The sequence below is a fragment of the Notamacropus eugenii genome, chromosome 5 (assembly GCF_028372415.1).
Source record: "Notamacropus eugenii isolate mMacEug1 chromosome 5, mMacEug1.pri_v2, whole genome shotgun sequence".
In the NCBI taxonomy this organism is placed as follows: Eukaryota; Metazoa; Chordata; class Mammalia; order Diprotodontia; family Macropodidae; genus Notamacropus; species Notamacropus eugenii.
Window position 1 is genome coordinate 377,227,299 of NC_092876.1, and position 26,894 is coordinate 377,254,192.

General features: G+C 37.8%; 2 protein-coding genes across 17 annotated transcripts in view; one reads left to right on the forward strand and one right to left on the reverse strand.

Annotated features, from left to right (window-relative positions):
- OFD1 (OFD1 centriole and centriolar satellite protein) overlaps nucleotides 1–10,448 on the reverse strand; it is a 55,993-nt gene extending 45,545 nt beyond the window's left edge. For 5 of the 15 annotated variants that reach the window (XR_011968085.1, XR_011968084.1, XM_072614343.1 and 2 more), the window contains exons 1-4: nucleotides 9,305–9,403; nucleotides 7,993–8,193; nucleotides 5,742–5,810; nucleotides 5,627–5,657 (exon numbers count right to left, since the gene is read on the reverse strand). Coding sequence is in view for 9 of the 15 variants with exons in the window: in XM_072614343.1 (XP_072470444.1) it covers nucleotides 5,627–5,657; nucleotides 5,742–5,810; nucleotides 7,993–8,193; nucleotides 9,305–9,397 (394 nt within the window). In the remaining 6 variants the exon portion in view is untranslated. The other 10 variants (XR_011968087.1, XR_011968086.1, XR_011968088.1 and 7 more) reach the window with 5 other exon arrangements.
- Nucleotides 10,066–26,255, forward strand: TRAPPC2 (trafficking protein particle complex subunit 2). 2 transcript variants are annotated; one of them, XM_072614356.1, is made up of 5 exons: nucleotides 10,066–10,196; nucleotides 13,919–14,030; nucleotides 21,712–21,856; nucleotides 23,023–23,108; nucleotides 25,194–26,255. In XM_072614356.1, the coding sequence occupies exons 2-5, from the start codon at nucleotides 13,938–13,940 to the stop codon at nucleotides 25,290–25,292; spliced, it is 423 nt and encodes a 140-aa protein (XP_072470457.1). In that variant the 5' UTR covers nucleotides 10,066–10,196; nucleotides 13,919–13,937; the 3' UTR covers nucleotides 25,293–26,255. The 2 variants fall into 2 exon arrangements, with proteins under 2 accessions (XP_072470457.1, XP_072470458.1); XM_072614357.1 differs by having other exon boundaries at nucleotides 10,076–10,196; nucleotides 13,969–14,030; nucleotides 21,712–21,855; nucleotides 23,022–23,108.
- Nucleotides 26,256–26,894: the final 639 nt, after the last annotated feature.

Sequence of the window (26,894 nt, forward strand, 5' to 3'; positions counted from 1 at the left end):
TATTCCTTTACATATGACATATTAGAATAAGGACTCTAATACAGTAATAACAAAACACAAGCAAATTATTAGAGTAATTATCAATAATATTGGTAAGCCTCCATGATTTGTCCAAGTATGAGGTTACTGTACAGTATAGATCTGGGTTCAGTACTTACTAAATCCATTTAATATATATAATTGTAAAATAAAACAAATTAGCAAGTAATATTATCCTTATTAAAAGAAGAAGCATTATTCTGGGATATTAAAGTAACCAGATGCGTTGTCCCTTTCTGTAGTATTGGAAGAAAGAAAATAAGAAACGAGCACTTATTAGGTAACTATATGTCAAGCACCATGCTAAGCTCTTTAAAAATATCTTATTTGATCCTCACAACTACCCTGAGAGGTAGGTGCCGTTATTATTCCCATACCATTAAGGATATTAAGACAAACAAAGGCTTGCCTAAGGTCACAGGAAGTATCTGAGAAGCATTTGAACTTAGGTCTTCCTGACTCCAGGTACAGCACTCATTATACTGCATCACCCAGCTGCCTTTGATCATATTGCCCAATTCAAGCCCTGAAACTTTAGATTTAAAAACTTCAGAAGTAAGCAATTAAAATAATGAAAAGGTTAAAGTTCTGAAATGGAAAAATTTGAGGGAAGGCTCCTGAGTCATAAGCATATGAAAACATTTGAAAGTCAATTTTTTTGTGTACTAAAAGAGTAAGTGACCTCCTCAATTAATTTAGCAATGAAACTGAAAGGAAGATAAGACAAAGTTCCCTAGAAGGTGAGAAAAATTCTCTAGAGGTTTTTAATATCTTTATCTTATAAAATTTGGCGAATGTCCTAGTTTTTAATATCCCTTTCAAACCTAAGATTTCTTTGGGAAACAGGATCATATATTGGATTTCAAAGTACCTATATAAGCAGGCTGGTCTTTGAAAAGTTAAAATTTAGAGCTTATTTACACTTTAATAGTACCTCACAATGTCTTAGAATCTCTATGGTTGTCAGCACTACCACAACATTATTTTTAACCCTGCCCTCCCTCCTAAGCTTGAAGTAGGCAAGGGAACTCAGTTGGAGCAGTGTGAGTCTTGCTGACAACAGGAAGGAGTTCCTTCATTAACACTTATCATCAAGAGCTAATGGAAATACTGCAGCATGAAAACTCCAGTGTTCTATATTCCCAATATGCAGGGAAAGGGGGCTTTGGAAGTTACTGCAAAGGCTCTCCCTCAAAAATAACTCCGTATAATAAGCAAATATACTTTCTACAACCTAAATGTCTTATGTATATGTGAATTATTATTTTTCAAATGTATACATGTAAAAGGCTCTTGTAACTGAGAAAATATACGGTGAAAAAAGTCACAACCAGGTCATAAATGTGAGTTTAAATAACGCAAAATTAAATTTAGTGTGATCTATAAAAGTATTCCAGATCACATTTAATATGCATCAAAATTCAATTAATGTGACTAGTACAAGCTAATCAAGGTTATCCACATGTCAGTCTGTACTTATCTACTTCTGCTTTTGGAAGAGATGTCTTGCTGTATACCCTATTACCAAAAGTTGTGGGATTTTTTTTAAAAGTCCATAAGAAAATATTTCAGAATAAAACATTGCCAGTACAAAAAAAAAAAAAGGTTAGTTTTATATTAGAACAAAGATTTGATGTAACTTAACATCACAGTCAAATCACCTCTAAAAAAGGAAAAAATAGCAGAATACCTGATCTGTAGTACAGAATATTATAAAACATAAGTTCAATCAAAGAAAAATACAAAGTTTCATCAGCATTTTGCGGTTTGCAAGCCAATACATAGAATGGAAATATTATGATGAGAGAAACAAAGCATATTTAAGCTTTAAGAATCAAAAACTGCAATCAAAACTGCATTCTTCCTATGGCAGCAATTCTGACAAAAGCTCTAAATTTCTAAAAGGCAGTTAGGAGTAAAGCCAAGATGGTAGAATAGCAGTCAGAAGCATAGTGAGCTCTCTTCCAAAGAGACCTGGAAAATCCATCAGACTGAATTTGAATAAAGAATCTAAGAAAAAGTTACAAGTCAACTGTGCAATGTAGATTGGCAGAGGGAAACACAAAGGGCTACAGGGTCTGGTCAGGAGTGCATGGTGCAGGGAGGGTTGTGAACTAGGGCAAGACACCTATACTTCACATGAAAGGAATAGGTGCTAATTGGCAGCCTTGTTTCCTACTAACTAGTTATGGATCACAGATCTCAGGTGGAACTAAGAAGACCTGCACTCAGAAGTTCAGATACAGTAGTAGATATGAAGTATTCTGAGGCACCTGCACAGAGAGAACAGCAAGTTCTGAAGGAAGAAGCAGTGTTGTGTGACTCTGACCCCAAGAGCACAGATTAGCCTCAATTCCAGCCTACAGCCTAGTCTGAAACCTGTGAAGAAATAACCAAAGCAGGAATCCTTGACCAAAGTGGGAAGCCTGTGGTGCTCTCAGTTTGAACAGGCAAAGCTTTCTAGCTGGTTACTAAGGGCTGAATCCAGGAGCAGTCTATTGATGCTCAGACCCAAACCCAGGTCAAGAACTTGCAGAGCTCAGACCATGAGGCAGCAATCAGACTTTGTTTGGATCAGATTACTCTGGAAGCACTAAAGCTCATAGATCCCCAGCCTGAGTTCCTAAGCTCTTGGTCAATACCTCAAGAAAGCAGCAAGATGATCAACCCAGGCCTTCCTTCCAGAAATATGCAGAACCTTGCCCTACCATAAAATGTGAAGACAGAAAGTAGGTTGGAAGAACAAGGAAATAAAAAAAAAAATCCCACCATAAAGAGCTGTTCCAGTGACAGGTACACTTAAGAAACAAACCCATAAGAAGAGGAGTCCAAAATATCGGCAAACAAGGCCTCAAAGAAAAACCTACAAATCGGGTTTTGGCCACAAATTCAAGTATAGTTCCTTAGAGAAATGAAAATTTTAAAAATTGCTTAAAATTTTTTTTAAATGAAAAAGCTAGAGAAAAAAATAAGCTATGAAGAAAGAACTGAAAAAGAAATTCAGAGCTTGGAAAAAAAGGTACAAAACCTTGCCCAAGCAACAAATTCCCTAAAAATTCAAATGCACGTAGAAACAAATGATTCCATGAGATAGCAAGAAACATTAAAACCAAGTCAGAAGACTGAAAAATCAAAAAAAATGTAAGATTATCTCATAGCAAAAATAACTTAAATGGAAAACAAATCAAGGAGAAAAATTCTAAGAATCGGACTACCTGAACAATAGGACCAAACAAAGGGGAAAAACATCCCCCAAAAATCTTGTTGTTCAGTCATGTCCAATTTTTTGTGACTTCATGAATCTCTCAAAAACTAGAGGGCAAAGTGAAAATAATCCACCAATCATCTCCTGGCTTAATTGGGGAGGACAGGGTTTGGGATTAGAGGGAGAAAAGGCAAATTTTTGCTCATTAAAAAAAAAAAATTTTTTAAACCAAGGTCACTTACGCAATGTAAATTACCAAAGAGATGACCAGTGCAGATGAGGACACAATAGCTAGAGTCTGATGTTTTGAAGAAAATTTTAAAAAGGTGGAGATACTGATCAAAAAAATGTAAATGCTAATAAAACAGGCTTCTTCTGAGATGCTTTCTAGAACTTACATTTTTAAAAAAAGAAAAAACTCAACCTGGATTTAAAGTGACTAAAGATTCCCTTATTGGAGGAAGAGGAAGAAGGCAATTTTTAATTAAAAACAATGATTGTTAGTCAGTTCTGAAGTCTTCAAGTTTTCGGAGGTGTCATATGACTATTACTTCTAGTTCACTGGCTATGAAATGAGACTGCAAGGGTCATTAAAGCTTTTTTTGAAGACTGGTCTTCAAGTTACTTTAGGCCAGGTGTTGAAAAACATTACAAAGACAACAATATAATGTTTAAAACATTACTGATTTTAGATAATTCATCAGGTAATTCAAATTCATTGTATGAGAGTATGAGATGCAATTTGCTGAGATATGGATAAAGCTCTCTGAACTTCACCAGATATATATATATGAAGATTTAAAGACTGTAGGTTATTCAGATTTTAAATAACAACATTTTTATCTTATTATTCATCACCATAGCTGATCTTTGGGTACAATTTTCAGTAATTTTAATTTTTTTTATTTTTGCTTTCTATAGTTACTGTATTACTTTGTAACAAATAAATCAAAAATATTTTAATATCCTCTGTAATAGTATAATAAACAGATTAAAACCTTATTTTAAAAATTTTACTGAATATTTCCATATTTCCAACAACTACCATAGTCTACATGTAATTATTCTAAAAGCTAAGGGTATAACTACAAATAATATAAATTTGAATGATGTGACCACTTCAAAAAATTCAATTTGCAGTAATTGGGACTTAGCTGAACTGTAAGTTCATGAACTTTTAAATGAATTTGTTACTGAAAACTCATTATAGAACTACTATCATTTGAGAATCTGAAATTTTTTTCCCAATTACAAACGTGTTCTCATACTTGAAAAGTTTGGGAACCGCTGTTCTAAGGCATTTAAAGTCATTCGGCAACTCTCAGTCAATGTAAGTGCTACAAAATTCAACATCAAGAATAATTCTATGATATAAAGAACTATAGTATCTAATGGATGGTTAAAAAAACAATTAAATTGATTCAACTCATTTAAACCAATATTGAAATAAAATAATCGGATTAGACTGAGATATCAGGCATTTATATGGTTTTTAAGGGAATTTATTAAAATATTAATTTTCATAAATTTTATCAGTAATAGCTAATATTTATATAGTGCGTCAAAGTTTACAATTATTTACCTCCATTTTACAAATAAGGAATATGAGGCAGAGGTCAAAATATCACTGAGTGATATCAATAAGGCAGGATTCTACCAACTAAGGTCTTCCTGACCTCAAGTCCAGATCTCTTATTCACTCTGGCATCCAGATGCCAAATACCAGTTAGTTAAAATATTCTTGTTTAATTTGCTTTGAATTATGCTACTATCTTCCATTCTTCTATTTGCATTACCAAACATAAAGGCATAAACTTGACAGAGGTTTAAATTTCACCTCTACAATAATTACAGTGACACAGTGGTTGTTGTTTCCTTCATTCTTGAAGAGGACATGACATCAGAAAGGTGATGCCATGACAGGATGTGAACTGGATTTAAGTGAGGAGCGCTGTGTAAAGTCACCCACCTCACTCTCTCCTTTGGAACCATAGGGGTACAGCGGAAAGATAAGACAACTGGAGATGGTCCCCATGGGACTAATTACTTAACCTCTAGGTCTTAGGAAATTCCTTAAGATTTACATACTAATTCATGGACAGATGGCAATCTGAAGGGGTAAAAGATGCTTCCCACACTGAGGAAGTCTAAGATTCTTTGTATACTCACATTACAATAAAGGAAGAAAAATTTTAAGAATAATCATTTTTTTCAGGAAAAGAGAATGAAAAATTGTTAAAAATATACTGGAATTGTATTTGGAAAAAAAATCCAATTATTTAATTCAAACTAAATAATACAAATTAAAACACTATTTTTTCCCATAAAAGAAAAATAAAACTGTCATGTATATACTTCTAGCAAAATATATGAATCGTTTACCTTTTTGGTTCTCTTTTTGAATCTTTGAAGTCTAAAAAAAAAAGGAAAAGAATTAGTTTCATTCAACTATGGTTAGTAAACCAAAGTAGATTTATAGAATCTAAAAAAATCCTACCAATGATTTGTAGAAACTGGATTTGGGGTTGATTTTAATCAGCTGGAGTAGATCTTGCATAGTAAAAACCTTTTGAAAAGAAAATTAAAAATTAATGGTATAAAATTCTGTCATTTTAGGTATGCTAAACCAAAAAAAACAAAAACAAAAACAGAAAATATAGCAACATTCAAATTAATAGTACAAATATAACTATACTAATAAATTTGATTTTTATACACAATGACAAACACTGAACCCACAAATTTATCATACTTACATAGCTTTTATAGCAGAAAATTCAAAGAATTTATTAAATGAATGAACACATAGGATCAGAACCTATTAACACTTATAATAAAAGCTAACATCTGTATAATGCTATGTGCCAAGCACTCCGCTAAGCATTTTTCACAAAAATTATCTCATTTGATTCTCACAACTCTAGGCAACAGGTGGCATTAGTTCCCTGTTTTACAGATGGAAAAACTGAAGCAAACAGAAGATATGACCTACTTCAGGTCACACTGCTAGTAAGTTCCTGAGTGTCTCCAGACTGGACACTGATCCACTGTGCTGTCTAGTTGTTAGTTATAAAAATAGAGAACAATATGAATTTAACATATTTTCACATTAGTCCTGCTGTATAGAAGAATTAGACTGAATGGGAGGAACCATGAGAAAGGAAAAACAAAACAAAATAAAACTAAACAAAAAAAAGAGCAAATAGTATCCTTCCACCTACATTTAGGTTCGATAGTTCTTTTTGTGGATGTAGATAGCATTTTCCATCATGAGCCTTTCGGAGTTGTTTTGCTTTGCTTTGCCTTGCATTGCTGAGAAGAGCTAAGTCTATCAAAGTGAATTATCGAACAATGTGGCTGTAACTGTGTACAATGTTCTCCTGATTCTACTCCCATCACTCAGCATGAGTTCATATAAATCTTTCCAGGTTTTTCTGAAGTCTGCCTGCTCATCATTTCTTACAGCACAATAGTATTCCATTACATTCATATGCCACAACTTGTTCATCCATTCCTCGATTGATGAGCATCCCCTTGATTTCTAGTTCTTGGTCATCACAAAAAGAGCTGCTATAAATATTTTTGTACATATGGATCCTTTTCTCACTTTTATGATCTTTTTGGGATACAGCCCTAGAAGGGGTATTGCTGGGTCAAAGGAGATTCTGGTATGCACACATAGTTCCAAATTGCTCTCCAGAATGGTTGGATCAGCTCACAGCTCCACCAACAATGAATTAGTGTTCAACTCTCCCACATCGCCTCCATGTTAGCAAATCTGATACGTGTGATGTGGTACCTCAGAGTTGTTTTGATTTGCATTTCTCTAAACAATAAAGATTGAATCTACTTTTAAAAAGGAAAATTAATATGCAGTATTTCTTACATAATATCAGTAGCTCTGGTATGAAAAAATTCAATTTAAATTATGAGTAAATTAATATAACTAACATCTATAGCATTTCATGGTTTACAATTTGTTTTCCTTATTACAGTGGTAGATGGGTGGCTACCTTTCAATTTCAAAATGATTAAATCATTCATTCAGATAGTAAACTCAAAAATTTTTCATGATTAAGGCAGCTAGCCTGGAGTCAGGAAGAGTTGCATTCAAATCCCAACCTAAGATACTTACTAGCTGTGTGACTCTGGGCAAGCCACTTAACATTCTTTGCCTCAGTTTCCTTATTTGTAAAAGGAGATCAAGAAGGAAATGGCAAAACACTCTAATATTTAATGGGATCACAAAGAGTCAGACATAACTGAAACATCTAAACAACAAAATTATCATATTCATTAATGGACATAGGGATAAAGCTGGTACACTGCTTCAGGGTGAACCACAACTTGTCCCAACCTGACTCTTGGTGTCCCCAGAATGCAACTAGTTGAGTGTACCAAAGGATTTAAAGTATTCATTTAGACTATTCAAAGAAGGTCCAAGCTGCCTAAGATACACTATCTAGGAATGACAGGAATTCCTAGGAACAGGTGAAAAATCTAAAATATTTTTATTTAATCAACATATTAAATTGAGTTGTTTCCTTCCTCCAAACCAGAATACTGAGTATCTTTCTCCACTGAGACTGATTCTATTTTGTTGATTTCCAGTCAGATGTGATGGAGAGGAGATTCTGGTTGAGAACCCAGACATATTTAAGGCTGATTTGAAGTACTGTTTTACTAAAGAGAGGAAAGTAAAAGACATTTTATCCAAGTGAATTAAAAGGTGGAGAAGGGATGATTACCTTTTCTTTTTCTAAGCCACTCTCAGGAAAGAAAACAGACAGTGAATATTCATAGCCACACCTGCGCAGGTGATCAGCCACAAGGCTATTAGAAGCCCCAACTAATAGTGAGCTTCCTTCAACAGCAATGACCTGTGGCTGCACTTCTCCACTCAAAACAGGATGCATCAACTCATGTATAAGCTGGTTTCGAAGTTGAGTCTACCTCAAAAAAAAAAAAAGGAACATATCAAAAATCTTACTAAAATATTATTTTTATTTAATAAAAGTATCGGCGATATTAAACAGAATGTTTCTTTCCTTCAACCCAGAAAGGTTCTTTTCCTCCTACAATAAGAATCAATTATCTTTGTACATTACACAGTGATTTTTACCCAGAAGAAAACAGAAGTAGCCGCCAAAAGACCTTACAAGGCAATTATTTTGTCATCTCATTAAAGAAATAACAGTGAGCTGGCTGCAGAGATGAAAGAACTGTATACATCTATCAGTTGGTACCTATTATCTTCTGGATGTCAAGAGTTTTAATCATTTCCAACAAGCACCTTCAAATACCACCTTAAGTGGCAGGGTGTGCTAGCTCCTCCTACCTGTGAAACCAATTGTTAAATTGAGAAATAGGCAAAATACAAACGAGGGGTAGACATACTGTTTTGTTGATAGTCTGGACATAAAGTGATGGAGAAAATGTGAATACTACAAAATAGTGAACTGTGAATACAGTCTTAACATTTACCAGCACTTCCCTGATTGTATCAGTTTAACTTTTTAATTTTTTTGTTTTGTTTTCTTTCCATAAGCTGTAACAGGAGGGTTTTCGGAAAGAGAAATTTTCTCCTTTCCTCTTACGAACAATAAGCAGAATAACATCCCCAGAGTTTGCTGCCAAAATGAAGCACTTTATTTACCCAAAACTTGAGATTATCCCTTCACTACCTACAAAAACGGGTTTACAAAAAAAACAAAAAACCTGTTAACGATTTAAAATTTAATAAAATTAACATTCTGAACATGCCATTTTTTCAACTTCTAAGAATGAATATCAGCCCTACAAAATGTTACATTATCAAAATGCTTCTTTTCTTAATATAATTACTTATTTCTATCTGAAACTTGTCCTTAAATGTATGCAATAATTAATTCAAGACTTCAAAAGGAAACCACACAATTCAAAATGGATACACGATAAAAAAAATAAAAAGTCCAATCTAACACGGTACCTGGGTGACTACTATTAAATTCACCCATCCTTGGATATTCCCATCTCATATTTTTTTGTCTATTATAAAGCAAACACATGCCCCAAAGGTACCTTGAGTGTGTCCAAAATACCCCGGTTCTTAAATGTCTGGTACAGTCTCTTTCGGAGCTCATCCTGAGACAGCGCCTGAGTTTCAAAAGGCATCTTGAACTGGAAGAGGAGACGGTGTCACGGGTTAGTCGGAGGTGGGGGAGATCCCTCATGATTTCAAAAACAACGTCAGGGACGCCAAAGACCTCAGCAGAACACCCCCGAAGTCATGAAAAGGGTTTGTTTTCCGGACACCCCCACCCCGGCCCCCACCTCCCACGAGGGACTGGTGTTTCTCATGTTTGCCCAAAGCCTCTCGGGGGAAGGAGAAGGGGGGGGGGGGGAAGCGTCCTCCAGCCCTTCGGGGACGGCCTTTAACCCCCTGGAGGCCACGTTCCCGAGGGGGGGGGGTGTCCCCGAAAACCGGCGACGACGAAGGGCAGTGAGATACTGGAAGAGGGAGAGATCCGCTTTCTCTTCCCGCTAAGCTGAGAGGCCGGAGGGGAGCTCAGGCCGAATCCAGTCATCACCTGACGGGGCCAAAGACTCCAGAAGAAAGCCTGGGCTATTAAACCGGGAAAGGGATCCCGGCGACCGAAAGGGAGCTTTCACAGGTTTGGGTGTACAGCCTGCATTGACTGAGGGCTGCTACTCTAGGTGGTCCTAAGGAACGTCCCTCCAGACCCAGTCACGCCGCCCGGGCCGCCGCCGCCGCCGCCGCCGTCGCGCAGGCGCACTCGTCCAGCTGTTAAACGTCTCAGCCTCCCGCCAATCCGCGGCGGGCTCAGTTCTCGCGAGAACTGGGGCGCCGCAGAGCGCCGCTAGAGCTCCCGAGGTCGAAGTTCTACCTGGAGTTTGACCGAGGGAGGTCGGGGCTGGTGTGGTTGGGGCAGGTGTCGCGTCCTGCCCACAGGTAAGGACCGGAGAAGGCCTAAGAGAGGCTGATTGAGACGGGGAGGGTGTCCGGTGCCCGTGCTTATAGCAAAGCCCCGCCCTCCTCTTCCTCCTCCCCCCTCCTTTTCTCACTCTCCTTCTCTCCTTCCCCTCCCCCCAGGACCTCTAGGACCATCCCCCCGTAGGGTTAGAATTGAAGGGGTAGGAGCCCCTCCTCTAAGAAATGGGCGAGTTTCTGCCCGCCCTATTTACCTGGTGCTGGTTGGCCCTTCTGTTGCCTAGCAAAGGGTAAAGTGCTGGCCGACTTTCCACGGTTTTCTCCCTCCGCCGCCTGGCACTGTGTCTTGATGGCGATACCTTTTTCATAACTTTTTTAAAATTACTCAGAAGGCAGGCCTATTGAATTTGTTTCTCCAACGAACTCTACCGAGATCATTGTATTCAGTCCCTCCACCGTTATGGGCGGTGAATTTGTTTTGTTTGCTTCCTGGATGTCCTCCAGGAGCATTTGGTTAAGATGCGTGGATCGCCAGTCGGGTAATAAAGATCGATGAAGCTTGTGCTGCGGGCCGGCCGCTGTGCTGAGCCCCGGCCGCTGTGCTGCGGGCCGGCCGCTGTGCTGCGGGCCGGCCGCTGTGCTGAGCCCCGGCCGCTGTGCTGAGCCCCGGCCGCTGTGCTGCGGGCCGGCCGCTGTGCTGAGCCCCGGCCGCTGTGCTGCGGGCCGGCCGCTGTGCTGCGGGCCGGCCGCTGTGCTGAGCCCCGGCCGCTGTGCTGCGGGCCGGCCGCTGTGCTGAGCCCCGGCCGCTGTGCTGCGGGCCGGCCGCTGTGCTGAGCCCCGGCCGCTGTGCTGCGGGCCGGCCGCTGTGCTGAGCCCCGGCCGCTGTGCTGCGGGCCGGCCGCTGTGCTGAGCCCCGGCCGCTGTGCTGCGGGCCGGCCGCTGTGCTGAGCCCCGGCCGCTGTGCTGCGGGCCGGCCGCTGTGCTGCGGGCCGGCCGCTGTGCTGCGGGCCGGCCGCTGTGCTGAGCCCCGGCCGCTGTGCTGCGGGCCGGCCGCTGTGCTGCGGGCCGGCCGCTGTGCTGCGGGCCGGCCGCTGTGCTGCGGGCCGGCCGCTGTGCTGCGGGCCGGCCGCTGTGCTGCGGGCCGGCCGCTGTGCTGAGCCCCAGCGCCGGGAGCTCCCGGTCCGATGGGGCGGACGAGAGCAGGACAGCTGCGTGCGGACAAGCTGCGCACAGGTTAAATTGGAAGTCATCCACAGAAAGAAGGCCCAGGAATTAAGGGGAAATCGGAAAGTAGAAGGTTTAGGATGTTTTTGTTTAGGATGTGTTTGTTCTCAGGAGACTGAGAAGCATTCAGTCAGGTAGGATGAGAACTAGGAGGAGGGAGTGGTTAATATTACCAAAAGCTGCAAAAATCTAGACGGAGGAGGTCTCAGAAAAGATCATGCAGTTTCATGGTAGAAATGAAAGGAACCTCTGAGGTTTTCCAGCCTTATTTTAATGTTGAATTTTAATTTAATTAATGAAGCCTCAACATTTTAGAGTTGATAACATTGAGACCTAGAGAGTAAATGACTTGCCACGATCATTTGTAGCCAAAGTAATTGGCTGGGGCAGGATTTGAACTGTGATCCTCCCTTTCCAAAGTCAGCATTCTGCACGTGACTGTCATTGAATGGAGCAGTTTCATTGTCATGACAGATTGTTAGCCGTTTCCTTATATTCAGCCAAATTTATTTCCCCATAGACTTACCCTTAACTTGATCTCCTTTAACCAAATACCAAACGCCAAACAGTTACAAAGACTGATCCCGCTTTCACATAATAACCCTCCACATATTTGAGATTTGCCAGGCAAAACAATTTTCAGCAATTCTTGATATGGCTTGGTTTTGTTTTGTTTTGTTTCAGATCCTTCACTATACTGGTTTTCCTTTTCTGGGTGTTTCCAGTTTCATCTAAGTTCATCTTAAAATTTGATGTTCAAAAGGGAGTATGTAATTGCATCATGTGTTAGCAGTGCACAGTGCATTAGGGTTATTACAATACTCCCTTGTTTTAGACATTATACTTCTATTAATGCATTTTAGCATTTGCTTATATGCCAGCCACATCGTACCATTAATGTTGAACTTGTAATTAAGTAAAAGTTGTAAGTCTTTTTTCACATAAAAAGTATTGTTTCCACCTCTGCAACCTTTCTTTCATCTCTCTTACCTCCCTCCCACCCCAAGTGAGTATTCTAAGCAGCAAACAGGTGTGTGGAAGCAGTGTATATGTTGGGAAAAGATGAGAATTTAAAAAGAAAAGGCATCAGTCAAACTTAAAAATATATCTGGCAAGAAATGAACCTCTACTAATATCTCACATGTAATACCTAAGTGAATTTCAAATGGATGATAGACTTAAACATAAAAAGAACTATAGAAAAAATGGAAGGGAAAGGATAGAATGTCATATTTGTTTCAATCTTTAGGGGAAATATTTCTGTTACAGAAATAGAATAATTAGTGGAGAAAAGATAAGTTGCTTGATTACATTAAAAAAAGTTTCTGTACAACAAAAATGGTATGATTTTTTAAAAATGTCAGATTGGAGGAAATTTTTACAGCCAATATCACATACTAAAAACTTGGCATCTGGACTAGAGAATTGTTAAAATTTTTACAGAAACAACTCCCTGCCCCCAGAGGATAAAAATAGGCAATTTAAAAGCAAACACTAATTGTTAATAACTACTTAAGAGTGCCCAAACCCACTATTAACCAAGTAGATGCAAATTTTAATAACTAAGGTGCTACCTCATGCTACATCACACTTAGCAAATTGGCAAAAAAAAAAGTTAAATGAAATGTAACAAGAAAGTCACTGATCCAGACAAAGCTCCTTGAAAGCAGACAGGTATTTGTCTTTGTACTTTAAGTATACATTAAATTTAACATGGTAAAACTGGCACTGCTAAGCTTGTCAGAATCCTCTTCTAATCTCCCATCTGTGAGTGTGTGTGTTTCTTTTAACGTTTTACTGATACATCTTTCATTTCTTTGTGTATATGTGTCAATTCTTTATAATTCTCCTGTCCAAACCTTCCTACTCCCTCCAAGCACTCCTTTGTAACAAAAAAGTTTAGTGAAGCAAAACAAATCCACACATTGGCATTGTCTGAAAATGTGTATCTCATTCTTATGTGGAATAATTTTCATTGTAAAAACTTTGGAAGAAACCTAAATGTCCTAAAAATTGGGAAAGGTCATATTAATACAATGAATATTATAATTCAATTACGAATGGTAAAGAATTGAAAAAAATCTTTATGATGAATATGATGAAATGATGCAAGGGGAAGCCCAAAGAACAGAGTACATGCTAACTATAATCATTTAAAAGTAAATGAGAATTAATAGGTAAATAAACCTGGAAGAAACTTGAGACATTTTATGCTTTAAAATGCCTTTAATTAGATGTTAATAACCAAAAAGCAAGTTTAATTGTTACATGGATTAATTTAAAGCTTATAATAAAGCATTTTTAAAATAAAACATTTTCTGTGTCCTTAATCTCTCCCCACTGCTTATAATATATTAGACATTTTAATTTGTTTTTCTATCTCTCACAGATGATCTCATTAATTTTGCTTCAGTAACATGCATCTTCCATGTAAATTTATGATGTTTTAAGATCGCTAGATTTACATTTCTATTTTTAGCATAAAATTCACAAAGAGATTTGTTATCTCATTTACTTAGGACCTGTATATTGGAGACAATGTCTGGAAGTTTCTACTTTGTAATTGTAGGCCATCATGATAATCCAGTTTTTGAAATGGAATTTTTACCAACTGGAAAAGTGGAATCTAAGGTGTGTATGCAACTTTAAAAATTCTTTAAAGTGATTTTGGTATTGTCATGATAAATATGGGCTAAGATCTTAGTGATGAAACAGACAAGGAAACTAATGTCTAATGAGTTGGAGTGATTTACTCCCAGGTCACACAGTAAGGTAGATATAACAGCCAACATTAGAACTTTACTCCCAATTCAATAAAACTTTCTGCTGCACAGTGTTTCCTCTTATTTAAAAAAAAAACAACAATGAAAGCACGACATTCTATTTTATAGTACAGTATCAGTGTGGTAAGAATTGATGTCTTCAGAGTAAAATGAAAGTTATACCATGAGTCATCAGATTTCTTTTCAGGGCATAACTAAATTATAAACCCCTGAGTGAAAGGGTTAAAGAGGTTTATTACTTTATATTGTTCCATTCTTCTTGAATATTCACCCTAACATTTGCTATATTCTATCTCCCATCTCTGTGGCTTTGCAGAGTTATCCCTCATACCTGGGAAGCTCTCCCGCTTCAAAGAATCCCTGGATTCTTCCCAGATCATCTCAGTTGTCATCTCCTAAAGAAAGGAAGCTTATCCTGATTCCCAACAGTTACTAGTTCCTCCTCCCCATCCATTATCATGAAATTACTATGTATATTTTGAATTTACCTTTCTGTGAACATGTTTTTCCAAACAAATATTTTGACAAATTTCTTGAGGGAAGGTAGTTTGGTTTATACACCCAATGCCTAGTATACAGTATGCATTTAATAAATTTCTCCTCTTCTGGTAATGGATATGGAATGCATAAGTATGGAAGAAAACATTTGTTCTTATATTTAATCTATATGCTAAATAATTCACATTTGGCATTGTTTACTAGAACACAACATATATGGCATCTAAAGGTTTTATGCTTTTGATTCTTCTTTAATTTTCTTCTTTAAATTTATTTATTTATTTAACTTTTAACATTCATTTTCACAAAATTTTGGGTTCCAAATTTTCTCCTCCTTTGTCCCCTCCCCCCACCCCAAAACACCAAGTATTCTAATTGCCCCTGTCTGCCAATCTGCCCTCCCTCCCTCCCCACCCCTTCCCTTTGGAAGGCAAGCATTTCAATATAGGCCAAATATGTGTAGTTTTGCAAATGACTTCCATAATAGTAGTGTTGTGTGAGAACTAATTATATTTCCCTCCATCCTATCCTGTCCCCCATTACTTCTGTTCTCTCTTTTGATCCTGTCCCTCCCCAACAGTGTTGACCTCAAATTGCTCCCTCCTCCCCATGCTCTCCCTTCCATCATCCCCCCCACCCTGCTTATCCCCTTATCCCCCACTTTCCTGTATTGTAAGATAGGTTTTCATACCAAAATGAGTGTGCATTTTATTCCTTCCTTTAGTGGAATGTGATGAGAGTAAACTTCATGTTTTTCTCTCACCTCCCCTCTTTATCCCTCCACTAATAAGTCTTTTACTTGCCTCTTTTATGAGAGATAATTTGCCCCATTCCATGTCTCCCTTTCTCCTCCCAATATATTTCTCTCTCACTGCTTGATTTCATTTTTTTAAGATATGATCCCATCCCCTTCAATTCACTCTGTGCACTCTGTCTCTATGTGTGTGTGCATGTGCGTGTGCATGTGTGTGTGTGTAATCCCACCCAGTACCCAGATACTGAATAGTTTAAAGAGTTACAAATATTGTCTTTCCATGTAGGAATGTAAACAGTTCAACTTTAGTAAAGTCCCTTATGACTTCTCTTTGCTATTTACTTTTTCATGCTTCTTTTCATTCTTGTGTTTGAAAGTCAAATTTTCTTTTCAGCTCTGGTCTTTTCATCAAGAATGCTTGAAAGTGCTCTATTTCATTGAAAGACCAATTTTTCCCCTGAAGTATTATACTCAGTTTTGCTGGGTAGGTGATTCTTGGTTTTAGTCCTAGTTCCTTTGACTTCTGGAATATCCTATTCCATGCCCTTCGATCCCTTAATGTAGAAGCTGCTAGATCTTGTGTTATCCTGATTGTATTTCCACAGTACTTGAATTGTTTCTTTCTAGCTGCTTGCAATATTTTCTCCTTGACCTGGGAACTCTGGAATTTGGCCACAGTGTTCCTAGGAGTTTCTCTTTTTGGATCTCTTTCAGGAGGTGATCTGTGGATTCCTTGAATACTTATTTTGCCCTCTGGTTCTAGAATCTCAGGGCAGTTTTCCTTGATAATTTCATGAAAGATGATGTCTAGGCTCTTCTTTTGATCATGGCTTTCAGGTAGGCCCATAATTTTTAAATTGTCTCTCCTGGATCTATTCTCCAGGTCAGTTGTTTTTCCAGTGAGATATTTCATATTATCTTCCATTTTTTCATTCTTTTGGTTTTGTTTTGTGATTTCTTGGTTTCTCATAAAGTCATTAGCCTCCATCTGTTCCATTCTAATTTTGAAAGAACTATTTTCTTCAGTGAGCTTTTGAATCTCCTTTTCCATTTGGCTAAGTCTGCTTTTGAAAGCATTCTTCTCCTCGTTGGCTTTTTGAACCTCTTTTGCCAATTGAGTTAGCCTATTTTTCAAGGTGTTATTTTCTTCAGCATTTTTTTGGGTGTCCTTTAGCAGGGTGTTTACTTGTTTTTCATGCTTTGCTTGCATGTCACTCAGTTCTCTTCCCAGTTTTTCCTTCACCTCTCTAACTTGATTTTCAAAATCCTTTTTGAGCTCTTCCATGGTCTGAGCCCATTGGGTGGGTTGGGATACAGAAGCCTTCACTTCTGCGTTTTTCCCTGATGGTAAGCATTGTTCTTCCTCATCAGAAAGGAAGGGAGGAAATGCCTGTTCACCAAGAAAGTAACCTTCTATAGTCTTATGTTTTTTCCCTTTTCTGGGCATTTTCCCAGCCAGTGACTTGACTTCTGAGTGTCCTCTCCACCCCCACCTCGCCTCCAGATCTGCCCAGCCAGCACTTGGGGTCTGAGATTCAAATTCTGCTTCCCAGCCTCAGGGCTTTGGGCGGGGGCAGGGCTGCTGTTCAGTGTGAGATTAAGTTCAGGTGCTCAGGTCAGGGCAGGGCTGCCTCACAGGCTCTGTTCCCTCAGGGGATTTATGCAGAGACCTTCAACAATGGATCCGGGGTCCTGCCTGCTTGGGGAGCCCTGGTCTGCTCCCGCCTCTGCTGCTGCCTCCCAAGGGGGCCTGAGTTATGGGGGCACCCCACTCCACTCTCGACCCTCCAAAGAGACCCTCTCACCGACCCTTGTCACCTGTGGGTGGAGGGACCCGCGCGGCTGCTGGAGATTCTGTCCCTGAAGCCTGCTCAGATCTGCTGCTTTCGGCGCTGCGCTGCCGAGGCAGGGTTGGGCTCTGCGCCGGGTCCGGGGCGTGAGGGACCCCCTGGGAGAGGTTTTCAGGCTCTCTGGAGCAGAAATCTCGTCCGCTCCGCTCTGCGGACTTCTGCTACTCCAGAATTCGACGGTGGTTCCTTGTTTTTTACAGGTATTTTATGGGCAGTGGGTTCAGAGGTAGCGTATGTGCGTCTTTCTACTCCGCCATCTTGGCTCCGCCCCCCTCTTCCTTTAATTTTCTACATACTTTGGTGGGTTGTCCTTGAGGTAAATTAGTCGTGCTAAAGCTTATCTGATGTCCACAGAATGTGAGTCAGTCAAAAAACATTTATTAAGCTTCTACTATGAGCAATGCACTTAGCATGCAAAATGCTAGGGACACAAAGAAAGACAAAAGACAGTACCTTAAGCTCAAGAAGTTCACACTCTAATGGAGAAGCCAACATGTGGGCAAGTGTATATAACATTTTGTTCTTATCAAGCCCCCAACTGCAGAGTCTCTTGTGAGATCTCTAATCACTCCTGTAACTTCCTTAACTTCTTCTCCAAGACTTTGGATGCTATACCACTTGGAGCATATATGTTTAGTAATGAAATTGCTTCATTGTCTGTAGTACCTTTTAGCAGGATATAGTTTCCTTCCTCATCTCTTTTGATTAGATCTATTTCTGCTTTTGTTTTGTTTGAGATTAGGACTGCTACCCCTGCTTTTTTTTACATCAGCTGAAGCACAAAATATTCTGCTCCAACCTTTTACCCTGTGTGTATGCCCCCTTTTCAAATGTGTTTCTCGTAAACAACATATTGTTGGATTTTTTGGTTTTTAATCCAGTCTGCTATCCATCTCCATTTACAGGAGAGCTCATCCCACTCATGTTCACAGTTGCGATTACTATCTGTATTTTTCCCTCCATCCCCTTTCCCCTTGTTTATGCTTTTAGTTCTCCCTTCTCTCTTCCCCTCCACAATAGTTTTAATTTTTGACCACTACCTCCCACAGTCTTCCCTCCCTTCTTTCAGCCTCCCTCCCTTTTAATCCCCTTTTCCCTTACTACTTCTTCACTCCCTTTTAGCCTCCCCTCCCTTTTCTTTCCTCCTTCCTCTCCTACTACCTATAGAGCTAATTGTATTTCTATTCTTAACAGTTTGTTGTACCCTCCTTGAATCCAATCAGATGAGATTGGAGAGATGAGTACCTCTCAAACAATGCTCATCTCCCTCTCCTCTTTCCCTCTACTGTAATTTATTTTTGTGCATCTTCCTGTGTTGGAATTTATTTTTTTCTGCCTCCTCCTTTTCATATCTCCCATTACAATCCCTTTGTGCCCTTAAATCACATTTGTTATCACATCATTTAATTTATACTCACTCCCTCTATCTGTATATATCCTTTTTACACTTCATAATAAATATATAATTCTCAAGATTAACAAGTATCATTTTCCCTTATAGGGCTGTAAACAGTTTGCCCATATTGTGTAACAGTTTCTTTCCCCCTGTTTACCTTTTTATGCCTCTCTTGAGACCTACATTTGAAGATCAAATTTTCTGTTGACTTCTGGCCTTTTCATCAGAAAGGTCAGGAAATCCCTTATTTCATTGAATGTCCATCCCCTTGCCTGAAATATTATGCTCAACTTTGCTGGGTAATTAATCCTTGGTTGTAGTCCCAGCTCCTTTGCTTTACGGAATATCATATTCCAATTCCTTTGCTCTTTTAATGTAGAAGCTGCAAGGTCCTGTGTGATCCTGACTGTAGCTCCTTGGTATTTGAATTGTTTCTTTCTGGCTGCCTGCAGTATTTTCTTCTTCACTTGATAGTTCTGGAATTTGGCAACGATATTCCTTGGTGTTTTTAGTTTGGGGTCCCTTTCAGGAGGTGAACAGTGGATTCTTTCTATCACTTTCTATCACTATCTGAGTCTAGGACTTCTGGGCAATTTTCCTTGATGATTTCTTGGATGATATTGTCCAGGCTCTTTTTTTCATCATGGCTTTCTGGTAGCCCAGTAATTCTTAGATTTTCTCTCCTCGATCTATTTTCCAGGTCAGTTGTTTTTCCAATTAGATATTTTACATTTTCTTCTATCTTTTCATTCTTTAGATTCTGTTTGATTGATTCTTGATGTCTCATAGATTCATTAGCTTCTACTTGCTCGATTCTATTTTTTTATCAAATTGTTTTCTTCAGTTAACTTTTGCATCTCCTTTTCCATCGGTCCAGTTGTTCCTTTTAAGGAGTTCTTTTCACCAGTTAGGTTTGTACTTTCTTTAACATTTGTCCAATTTTCTTTTTAAGGAGCTGTTCTCTTTAGTGAATTCTTTTTGCATATTTTTAAAATCATTGGCCAGTTTTTCTTCTATTTCTCTAATTTGGGTTTTAAAATCCTTCCAGAGCTCTTCCAAGAAGGCTCTTTGTGCTTCAGACCAGTTCATATTCTCTTCTGAAGTTTCAGATGGGGGTACAGTCTCAATGCTGACCTCTTTGGGATTTGTGTTTTGGCCCTTGTCCCCGTGGAAAGATTCTATGGTCTTTTCTGCTTTGCTTCTTACTCATGATAATAACCCTTTTCCTGGCTTTTAAAATAGATCTCTGCATCTATAGTACAGGGAGCTCTGTCCCACAGTTCTTGTGCCTAAAACTTGAGGCTTTATGTGTTGTGGCCTCTGATTCTTTCAGGTAGACACTAAAATGCAGCAGCTTACCTGGTGCTGAGCTGCCTGGTGTTTGAAAGTAGAGGCCAGGTGAGGTCTTTTGGGGTTTCCACATAGTTACCCTGGAGCTAGCTCGTTAAGTGTGGGGGAGGGGTGGTCTGGTCACAGGAGTTCTCCTCCGATGAGCTAGAGCACAGGCAAGCTCAGCTGTCTATGCTAGTGTCTTTCCAATTTCCCTGGGATGCTGGGACATGCTTGGGGTCCTGGTGTTGGCAGTTGCTGGCTTCTCCCACTGGGGCTCAGGATCTTCTTCAGGTTTGTTGAGGTGGGGCTATCTGGGACAGCTCTGATCCTGCACTGGTCAACTTTGGCCACAGAAAAAGGAACCCTCCTTAGTGATCTTTCTAGCCTCACAGGCTGAGAGTCTATTTACTCCTGCTGCTGCTCCCACTGTTCCAGGGTTTTTCCCAGGGAAAAGTTCTCTTGGCTCGTCGAGGTCAACAAGGGGAGTGAGATAGCAGTTACTGATCACTATGCCATCTTGGCTCCAAGATCTCTAATCGCTAAAAGGAGTTTGGCCTGTCCATCCACACAGGAAAGACTATTTATTTAGATAAAAACATCTATTAGCCAGATTTCAACATGCATCTGAAAGGACACCCATGAGAACTTTTCCAAAAGTATGTATATTTGAGACAGACAATACTTAAGTCTAGACCAGAGTTGAACAGGAGGAGAATAAGTTGGTTTGCTTTGGGGACATTACATTCTTACTGGCTAAGTGCTTCTCATAAAAAGCAAAAATTCATCTTTTCAATATAAACATTTTACCATTATTACTCTATGAGAAAGAGACCTGGAACTAAAAACAAATATTGCAGAGAAGGCAATGGAAAGGTATATGGTGGATGTGAGCAGGCTACAACATAGAACCAATTCAGTTTTCCAAAAAATAAGAGTAAAGGGTGTCTTCAAAGAATTGTATGACAAAATTTTCACATAGTGAGAGCAATGAATGACAAGTGGGCATCTAGAATGCTCCATTGGTATTCTCCATGTTAGGAGAGAGCTTGGAAGCTTTTGATGCATTAGATTACTGAATGACATGGAAGAAAGTCTTAAAGGACTGATCTATTTAATTATTGACTAATCTGAATACCTTAAAGCATTGAAACTCCATCTGATTTCTTTCAACATAACTATTATTTTCCAATGATAAACCTAGCTACCCCTGTCCCATCTATTTTTTTAGTAACACTTCTTTTAACTCGCCTTTTTACCTCCATTTAGCACAATAAGTGGCATTTTATTCAAGAACTATTTTAATTATTGATAACACTTAAATTCCCCTACATACCTGTCTCTTAGTGTGTACTTTATGAAACTTAAAAAATCAAGCCTAGAATAATTTCCCGTTTTTAACAAGAAAAAATTATGAAGTACATTTTCTTGATAAATAGAGAACTGAGCTTAGAGTCAAGAACTTGTTTTAAGGGCCTCTTCTGACACATATTGGTTATATGAGTTAATATTTTTGGTTTTAAAATATAGAACAGAACATTAAGTAAAAATAGTGTAGCATTATAATAGTAATGACCTTAAGAATACAAGCAGGAAAATAAAATTGGGTGGCTTAAAACCACACCTAAAAGTTTTAATAATGAAATATTTGTATTCTGCAAAGTGAAACTAATAATCTGCTGCTTTCTGTGTTTTATTCCAGGATGATCATCGTCATCTGAACCAGTTCATAGCTCATGCAGCCCTTGACCTAGTAGATGAAAATATGTGGCTGTCTAACAATATGTACCTGAAAACTGTGGACAAATTCAATGAATGGTTTGTTTCTGCTTTTGTTACTGCAGGGCATATCCTTTTCCTATCAATAATACATCTAAAAATTGTACATTAAGTTAAAATCTGAAAAGAAGAACTGTAGCAACACTGTGTGTATATTTGCCAGGGTTTGAGACTGTAATGGGATTCCATCATTATGAAAAGTTAAAAAAAAAATCTTCCCTTAAAGGTATTAATCTATATTTTAGAAAAAGGTGTTGTGAATTTGAGAAAAAGAAAAATCCAGGCTTCCTGCATTTATTAAAAGAAATTAAATTTTATCTAAAGTTATATGTAAAATCCTGTTTGTAGTTTACTTTTGAAATTTAAGAGATAAGGTTTTTAGTTAAGTACTGTATTAAAAGTCTTTGGGAGTCATTGTTGGCCTACCAGAGAATGCTAGACTTGATGATGGAAGACCATTGCCTCAGGCAAGTGCCTAACACTATCATGTCACAGATAGATTGAGGACCACTTGGTCCAGGACATTGCCTCACTCTGCAACATCACAGAAGTTTGTGTTTGAAGTTTCTTTACCACAAAGCTTCTCAAAACAACCAAAGTGTTTTAAAACCTGTTTTTAATAATAAGTTAGGGATAAGAACTGGACCAGTGATTGCATTTATACAGGGGAATGAATGCAAGGTGGGGAAACTCAACAGCATCAGTGCAAGTCAGCATTAGAAAGATACCTCTGGTACTAACGCTCATTCAGGGTTAACTACCAGTGTGTCAGAGTTTTCTGTCCACTAGACCAAAGGTGTCAAAAGATGTGACCTTTGTCACAGGACCATGTGCTGTCTGCAGCACTCCCAAGTGAAGTTCAAACCAGATTAAAGTGTAAGTGGGGAGCATTTAATAAAATAAAAATTACAGAAGATATTATTACATAGATTAGATACATGGACATACACATAAACAATATTAAGTTTTAAAACCACATCACCATGCAGCCCTCAGGAATCATTATGTATGGTTTAATGCTGTCTCTTCCCTCTCTCCCATGCGCAACTGTCCCACCCCCTGCACCCTACCCCCCCATTCCCATTTCTGTTAGAGTTCAATACCACAGCATAGACTATGCTGCTTTTTACTGACATGACTTAAATGACTACAATACCAACTGTTGGCTTTCCAGGGGTTTTTTTTGTTTGTTTTTTTTTTTTAAAAGAAAACATGATGTACTTAACTATTTTACATATGAGATTTATTATGCTTCATGATGTAAGACAAGAAGATGGAATAAAGAACTTCTTTAGTGATGTCTATGATTTATATATAAAGGTAGGTTACATTTTGTAATTTTTTAAGATTTTTAAGTTTCAGACCATAGAGAGGGATATCATGTAACAATAAGATGAAATTCAAAGAGAGGGACATTGTGTTTAAGGTTACTATTCTCCATATGTTATGAATATGATGAGAATTATTAAGTTGTTTTTCATTCGTATCCAACTCTTCATAACTGCATTTGGGATTTTCTTGGCAAAGATACTGAGTTGGTTTGCCATTTTCTTCTATAGCTCATTTTACAAATAAGGAACTGAGGCAAAAATAGGGTTAAGTGACTTGCCCAGGGTCACACAGCTAATAAGTGTCTGAGGCCAGATTTGAACTCACAAAGATGAGTCTTCCTGACTCTAGGCCTGGCACCACTTAGCTACCCTGCACTATTAAATGGTTAATGAAAATGGAGCATCAAAAAATAGTTCATTTTTGAAAAATGAAACTGATAGACATGATCTGAAAGGTAGCTGTAGTGTTTAATAAACTGTTAGTTTAATCAGTAATTTCTTGGGTTTCAGTTGAAGAACATGAAAATAGAAATTCAACATTGGGCTTCCATGTAGATAATTGTTTTTGTTTTCATTTTGTTTGTTCTAGTGATACACACGGAAAAGTATGGCTGATTCTTAACGCGTGTAGAATTTTCCACTTTGAGGATTAGAATCCTAGAATTTCAGGACTGCAGGAAGGGACTTTAGAACATCTAAAGTTTTTGATGGGTCTGGGTTCCCTAGACAGATGACAGAACTACAACCAGCCCCAAAGCCTTCTGGCTCCCATTTCAGAGCTTTTATACTGATTAACCCTGGATATCTACAGCCAGTTTTTAATTTGTTTAGCTTTCCCCTACTGTTCCCTACTGTCCCTTCATCTCAATGCTGTGTAGTCAGCCTCAACTATTTTTAATATTTCTTTAAACATAATTGGCAACATAACTGATCTGTAAAATATATGTTAATTTCAAAGTCAGATGTAAATAATCTAAAAGTAAATTAGCTGTACTGTCACCTTTGTTTTAGCGCATAATTGAGTTGTTACCTGGAAATTTAACAGAAGTTCTGGAACCAACCAATTTAAGAAATCAAAAGAACACATTAGGGGTGGGGGAGGGAATTGGATAGTGAAACAAAAAGAAAAGAAAAATGCATCAACAAAACACTTTTTAAAATAAACAGAAAAGAGCAGAAGGACATTCAGAAAGGGATGCAGACAAGCAGGACAGTTCTGTTGCTACCATATTGACATTACAATACACTTTTTCTAAAACAAACTACATAGTAAGTTGAAATTCATGTCATTCCTATTTATTGTTCTTTGTATTTTGAAATATACGTGTCTGTTGATGTTTAAGTTCATAACAAAATAAGGAGGGTATTTTGTAAAAATAATAGAATGTAAATTGTAAACTAACAGGAAACACTTGTTACATCATAAAACAGTCCAATTTCAAGTCATGTGATCTGTTTTACTTAACATTTAAAGTAGCCTGAGAAAACTAACTGAAAAGCTGTTGAGAAAAACTGTTACCATAGCAAAAAGAATTGCCAAATAATTTAAAAAATATTTTAAATATATTTGCTTATCACGCAAAATTATTTAGACTATGCCATTAGTCTTCATAACATCCTTCTTCAACTGGTAAAAATAGGAGCATCTTCCCTAGTTGTTAAGGTAGAGAATCTCAAGTTTTGGTGGTAGAGAGGGAAGAATTGAGGTTGTCTTGAATAGGATTACTAGTAAACATTAGACACTCTTCTCTTTTATTTTCAGACTAGACTTCTAGGGCAATTTTTGGTTCCCAGACAATTATTTGATATTAAGTTTTTCATATATTTGTGAGGAAGTCTTTTTTTCATGCTTGTCATCCTGATAAATATCTTTAAAACTGAAAACAAACCTGAACTTCTTTAAAGAATCGCAAGTGTATCCTTTAAAAATTTGCTCCTTAAAAGACTTATTTTGATTTATCTTGAGGTATTTGCAGAAATTTATTTTCAGGAGTCTTAATTTAAATTTGAAGCTCTAAGTTTTATTTTATAAACATTATATCTATAAGTCTAATACTCTTTTTCCATTCCTTAGTTTGCAATGAATCCATTTTATGAACCAAATTCACCTATTCGATCAAGTGCATTTGACAGAAAAGTTCAATTTCTTGGGAAGAAACACCTTCTAAGTTGAATACAGAAAACTTCTTAAGTATGTGATGTCATAGTATGCATTGTAAGTAAGAGCCAATCAAATCTACTGTATCTAGTCTTAGCTTTCTAAGCTTCTGTAAATTAACCTTTCTAATTAGAACTATAGGGCACTTTTTCTTGTCATATTTTTTCAGGTAATCCAACCAAAATAACTTATACTTTTGAAAAATACTGTCATAATGAATAATGCTGGATGAAATGCGCTGACAATTATTTTGGCTTTAAAAGTTGTTTAGAAGATTTTACTTTGACTAATCTAATATATTCATCTTAATTAAACTGTAAATAAGACAAATGTCGTATTATTGATTTGGTTAACTGATCTTAAACTGAAATATAAAAATTGGCTCACAAAGAAAACAAAATTTACAGCATACATGTGGATTTATTATTTATAAATTTAGGCAATATTCCTAGTGCTGAAAAGATTTTTTTGATTGTCAAATTTTGTACTAAGTATTTATCTGACAGCATCAAGTACCAAGAATGGTATAATACCAAAAAACCCCAGAAAACTTGGAGCATGAATATAAGATTCCCCCTATAAATGAAATGAAGTGGTTGCTGAGACCAAAAGTTATGTAAACAGTACACTTTTGCATAATCTTTTATCATTGTTAGGTATTTGGAGTCTTGAGGGTATTTTCTTTCCTCAACAAGAGTAACAATGATAACTGCATTTCCTCTTGATAATTAGTTTCATACTTTTATAAAGGTGTTTATTTGCATATTTTAGCTGATAGTAAGCATATAGAATAGACCATAGCTAGGAAAGTTGCGTGGGGTTTTTGGCATTGTAGAAAGTATGGAATCTTATTCTATAAATTATGTGTTATGTTTGTAAACAGATGATATGGTCATAATCCAATAGTTCCTGGAAAAACTACCTATATCTCGAAAAGTATTATTGAATTCAACATAATAAAAGAGAACTTTTAACTAACAGTTTTGAAATTTGGTCTTTTTATCTAGGATTCTGTGAAATTCTTGGCCACACACATACTTCGCCCTTTTCCCCACCTTGTTATTTTACCCAGCTGCAAAAACAGAACCAGCTTTTCAAGAACTATGATCTTTCACTGCATGTAGGTTTGATGGTGGTGGGTTTTTTTCTGAAGATGATGCTATTCTCAATATTTTTTAGGAGCTGGTAGGACCTAAATGTCATGTGTTGGAAATTAGTTTGGGTGATCCTTCCTCTCCCACAGAATTTATGAGTATAGACTGACTATTGCAGTCTATATATTTAGGTTGTAAAAATCATGAACGATTAAGAGCTGAACTGTGTAGAAGCTTTGCTAACTGGGTCTTTACTTCTGCTCAGCAATTCTTTTATTCATCTCCATTAAACTTACCACTCTCCATGGTAACTATTCTAAATCAAATACCCATGACCCACATACCCAGTACCTTACCAGATGGCATTGCTTCCTATTTGGAGAAATTGAAGCTATCTATCCTGAACTGTTCTTCCCTTCCTCTAGACCTTTTTGTCCTTGCCTACCCTCCCTGCCTCTCAAGTCTCAGAGGATAAAATGGTTTTCACATTTACAAGACTTCTTTTTATTATGTTTGCATCTAA